Here is a 4,810-nt window from a genome sequence, read left to right as displayed (position 1 = left end):
GAGCTCCTCATAGGTGCACACGCTTTCAGATTCTAAAAAAAAGTTTAGCTGCACCGATCATCTTTCCCTCTGGCATGCACATACTTTTGCTTTTCAGTAAGCTCATATGCGTCGGCATTTTTTGAAAATCTCGAACCACTTTTCAATTGGGACCGATTTGCCATCACACTTATTCACAAATTTTCCAAAATTATCTGGAGCGACTTTCATTTGGACTTCTGTTCCTCGTCAGCTAGCACTTTTAAACTTAGCAGCTTTATCATCCGATCAATTTTGTCCTCATCTTTGTTTTCCATATTCCCAACATTTTCCATCTCGTTTGCACTCTGGCGCGACGTTCCTGCTACAGCTTCTGCCATCTCCTTCTCTTTCCAATGCAGCGGCGGCGGCGTGTTCATCATTTTTTGCTTCGGTACAAAACCGTGTCTCTGCGTGTCTTTTCTGCCTGTCTTGCGTGTCTCAACGGTTATTTTCTGCTTGTCTGTTCTGCCTCTTCTGCCTACGTATGTGCACCACACCAACTGTGTCTGCGTGTCTATATATGGGTGTGTATGTACCACACCAGAACAGGCGACGCTGCGGCGCGACTTCGAATTTCACAATTTTTCAACTGAATTACACGACCGATTTTTGTCAATCTTCCGTGTCTACTGTTATGCTTACAGAATTTGGATCGTTCAACTTAATGTTTATAGCCACTTGGAACAACTTTACAACTTTATTTAGCTACAAACAACAACTTTAACAACTTTTTAACGATCCTCTTCTTGCATCGGCCAACTTTTTTTTTTCGATCACGCCACTCTTGTCTCTGTATTCGACTCGGACGAGCCCCCAAATGTAAGATTTATAATATAGAATTGTTTATTATGCTTATAGTTCAAATACAGTTAGAGATTACATGATTTAGAAAATAGTTCAACTTGATTAATTGTTCTTATAACTCCCGTACAACTTTCCGCTGCTGCTTCCAAAAACCGACTCAGACTATCGACTTCTTCCTATCGCCTTCCGCTATCGCCTTCTACCTTATATCGGTACATCTTACCGATAGTATCTTAAGATTAATGTCATGTCTTATCCGCTTGATACCCTTACTCTTTACATATATATACTTTATGGGGCCGGAAACGATTCCTTCTCTGCGGGACACACATCCACTTTTACCAAAAATACAATACAATACAATACCCCTTGACTCTTCTTGAGTACGGGTATAAAAATCAACCGAGCCGATTGGGGGGAATTGTTACAAAAACACCGTGACACAGGACTTTTAGATTTTTTTAGATTGTTATATAAGGTTCTGCGACTGAACACAGCTCACAGTAAAAACTGTTGGTATCCTTCAGATTTGGTTACGTTGTTTAATTGATAATATCGCAAGATTGTCGTAACAGCTTTTTTAAGTAATTTATTAGCTGAATACTTCAAGCTAATTTCTCAGGAAATTGGAGTCCATATAATTACTGTTTGATGGCTTCTGCTCAAATATCCAACATTAGCTGAGATACATGACTGTATATATCGAGTCTAGTTTTTTCTTGAGCCTTGCTCTCTCTCGATGCGTTTTAGTACATCATCCATATTTGTAACCAGCTGTTCTATAATTTCTTCAATCAGTGTTACGCGATTCGTCAAACTAAGAGATAGTTAAGAAAACCCAGGTGATTTAAAAATATTAAAAGACACCAATAAAAGTTCTTGAGCTTACTCTTGTTTTGGACATCGGGGGGATCTCTTCAAAGTACCGTGCGCTGAAATAGATATTTAGCTGACATGAAATTGTACTAGTAAGTTTACTCAATTAATATACTCTGTTGGGTAATGTTTGTTAGAACTTTAGGCTCTTCCAGTTCTACGTTCGTGCCATCCAGATCAGCCTCATTGGCAGCAGCAGTGAGGCGGGCAGGCTGAACACGTCGCTTTTCGGCCACAGTGGATGATCCAGTAAAGAGCCCCAGCCAGCTTCTTATAGATATATGAGCCCAATTGACTGCGCCTTGCAATTTCATCTTTACCGAGTTATAAGTTTCCATGATTATGGCCAGGAACATGTTCTAGTGAAATCAAATTTATGGCAACTGACAAAACATATTTAGCGTTCGAAGTTTACCAGCAATATAAAGAATACAAGTAGAATATAGGTAAGGAAGTAAATGGGACCCAGCACTCGATTTGCCTGCTCAATGAGATTATACTGAAAGTCGCCCAAGATCATGCGGATCATGGTCAAGACTGAGGTGAGGAAGTTATGAAAATCTGGATGCTTGGTTCCGAAAAGAAGGAGACCCAGTTGAGCGTAGGCCAAGAAAACAATGCCAAACATAAGACTGAAGCCAGCCAAATCTTTGGAGCACTAAAAGTTTTCAAAAAATTCATTAAATATTACATCCATTCAAATTTAAAAATTAAAATATGTACCCTTCGTAATGTAGTTGTAAACTGAACAAGAGTTTTGTTGAAACTGATAAACTTGAATATTTTTATCCATACAAGAAACGCTAAAATGGCCATCATATCCACATAGATGATGTTCACGAAGCAAAGAACATCGATACTTTGATAACCTTCTTCCACCTCGGCCTTGGATGTAAGGGATTGAACTTGGAAGGTATGCCAGACGTTGTAGACCAAGGCCAGGTAGCAAAGCTAGGAATGGAAATGTAGATCGGGAAACGATCATTAAAGATAATAATTTACCACTAATACAATACTGTCAAGAACATTTAGCAACGATTTGTAGTAAATTTTACACCCTGACTGCGGATCCATTAATCTCATAGATAGTATAGTAAGCGACCATGATATACCAAAATATATACACCACAGTCATAGCCAGACTGCGATCGTGAAGAAAGAATACTGCCTAACAGTTTGCATATGCGTCTGCGGCATCACACCTCCCGTGGGGGGGATTTCGGCTAAAGTCTGGTTATAGAAGAAGCTTTAAATACACTGAAATTTAAAAATGGAAGCCGAACCCACTTGACGCTCTGAAAGATGTCCGTGTTCTCGTTGTACAGATTAAACTCCACCAAACACAGCCTTGAGCCGCGATCCAGCCAATTATCGTCGCTCAGTTTATTTATCTTTTTCAGACTGTCATCCTTATCATAGGTAAGATCAGCAATGTACCCACCAGTACGATAGAATGCCAGTACTGTCCAAATCGGAGTGGCGTCCAGTTCGCCCATCGTATGGTATTGTGTACCTTTGTGCAACCCGGTTTTCTCCTCGATTCCCGCTGAATAGGCGGCGTAGCAGGTGTTAAAGTGTCGCACGAAGTCTTCGTTCACATGGCAACTCCCTTTCGAACTCGAATCTGCCGAAGGCGCGGGGGACCGAGCAAAAGGTTCTCCAGCAGAAATACACGACCCTGAAGATGGGAGACCTTTTGGGAGCTGTTTCCACCCCATCCTCCACCACTGGAAGAGCCACCCGAACCACCCGGACCCCTTTTGGTGTCGACAGCTTGTTCGCCAAGGTCGAGGTTTTCAGGCTTGGCGACCCCACCGATATCTTCAAAGACGACATCATGCAGCCGTGGTTCGAAATCCTGGTTCTGTTTGTGGGATTGATCATCATCATCGCGGTCTACATATCCATCCTCCACATTCCAGTGAGCCTTGCTGGCCCGTCTCAACGATTCAGCGTTGTTTCTACTGGTTTTAGTTTCATTTGGCTCCATGTTATTATCTGGATTAGTTTGAGTCATATCTCCGTGCAATGTTTTTATAAAGTTGTATACCAAATAGTCCCACCAATCGGGGACTGTGAGAATCTTCTCAAAAGAGACTGTCACTGATGGAGCCACAACCATTTCGTGGGTGGTAAACAGTTTCTTTATTGTATCGTTAAAGTAGAACATGTGAGGGTGACGAACAGACAGAGTTACTGGAATACAAATTTTTTTCTTAACAGGGATTGAGGTAAGCAAATGGCTGAAAATTTTTGTTATCTGGCTTTTAAGATTTTAGTGAGTCGCTTCTGGGGACGCAACTTGACTTATACCCGTACTCAGTTAGTATTTAATTTTTTGAGGTTCTGATTTTTTAGAATTTTAGAATTAACAAAAAAATTTTATATATTACATTTTTTTTGCTACATCTGTTATCTACATATATATATTTACAATGCATATTTTACATTGAACATGTAGAATCTACATTTACCATTTATATTCTACATCTCCTCCGATAGTGGTTGCTCGCGCACTGAACGCGGCAGAGTGTGCGAGCGAGAAAGTGGCGGGTCTCTAGCTGTCGGAGGCGGGAAAGCAACTGAAAATTAATTTCTTCATTCTGGCTATAATTATGATCCGATCTGATTCAGATTCAGCAAACTGGTAGACAGGTCAGTCTCTACGATACTAAATTTTTAGTTTTATCGTATCTTTAAAATTGTGCCTGCCACAGATTTCTGTCTTTTGTGGAGGCGGAAGTGGGCGGGGCGAAATTTTGAAATACAATTGTAACAGTGTGATATCACATGAATCTGGAAACCAAATTTGGTTGCTCTAGTTCTTATAGACTCTGAGATCCAGGCGCTCATCAAGACGGGCATACGGTCAGACGGACATGGCAATATCGACTCGGCTATTAATGCTGATCAAGAATATATACACTTTACGGGGTCGGAAACGTTTCCTTCTCTGCATTGCAAACATCCACTTTCACTACAAATACAGATACCCCTTAACTCTATTTGAGTACGGGTATAAAAACAAACTTGAAGAGTACATAAACGAAAAGAACACACTGCTACGAGTATATAGGTATATGCATACCGAAAAAAAATATTCGGCGTC

General features: G+C 40.6%; 1 protein-coding gene across 1 annotated transcript; it reads right to left on the bottom strand.

The window, feature by feature from the left end:
* Positions 1-1,533: 1,533 nt before the first annotated feature.
* Positions 1,534-3,897, bottom strand: LOC111081427 (polycystic kidney disease 2-like 1 protein; the record flags this gene model as incomplete). The annotated part of the gene is given in 9 exon segments (XM_041595171.1): positions 1,534-1,642; positions 1,804-2,060; positions 2,117-2,359; positions 2,425-2,652; positions 2,704-2,770; positions 2,772-2,853; positions 2,856-2,931; positions 2,985-3,310; positions 3,313-3,897. Coding segments are annotated over 9 exon segments (1,973 nt in total), but the record flags the coding sequence as incomplete, so codon positions are not given.
* Positions 3,898-4,810: the final 913 nt, after the last annotated feature.

This window comes from Drosophila obscura, unplaced genomic scaffold, assembly GCF_018151105.1.
Source record: "Drosophila obscura isolate BZ-5 IFL unplaced genomic scaffold, ASM1815110v1 contig_103, whole genome shotgun sequence".
NCBI lineage: Eukaryota > Metazoa > Arthropoda > Insecta > Diptera > Drosophilidae > Drosophila > Drosophila obscura.
This window is presented reverse-complemented; position numbering and strand designations above follow the sequence as displayed.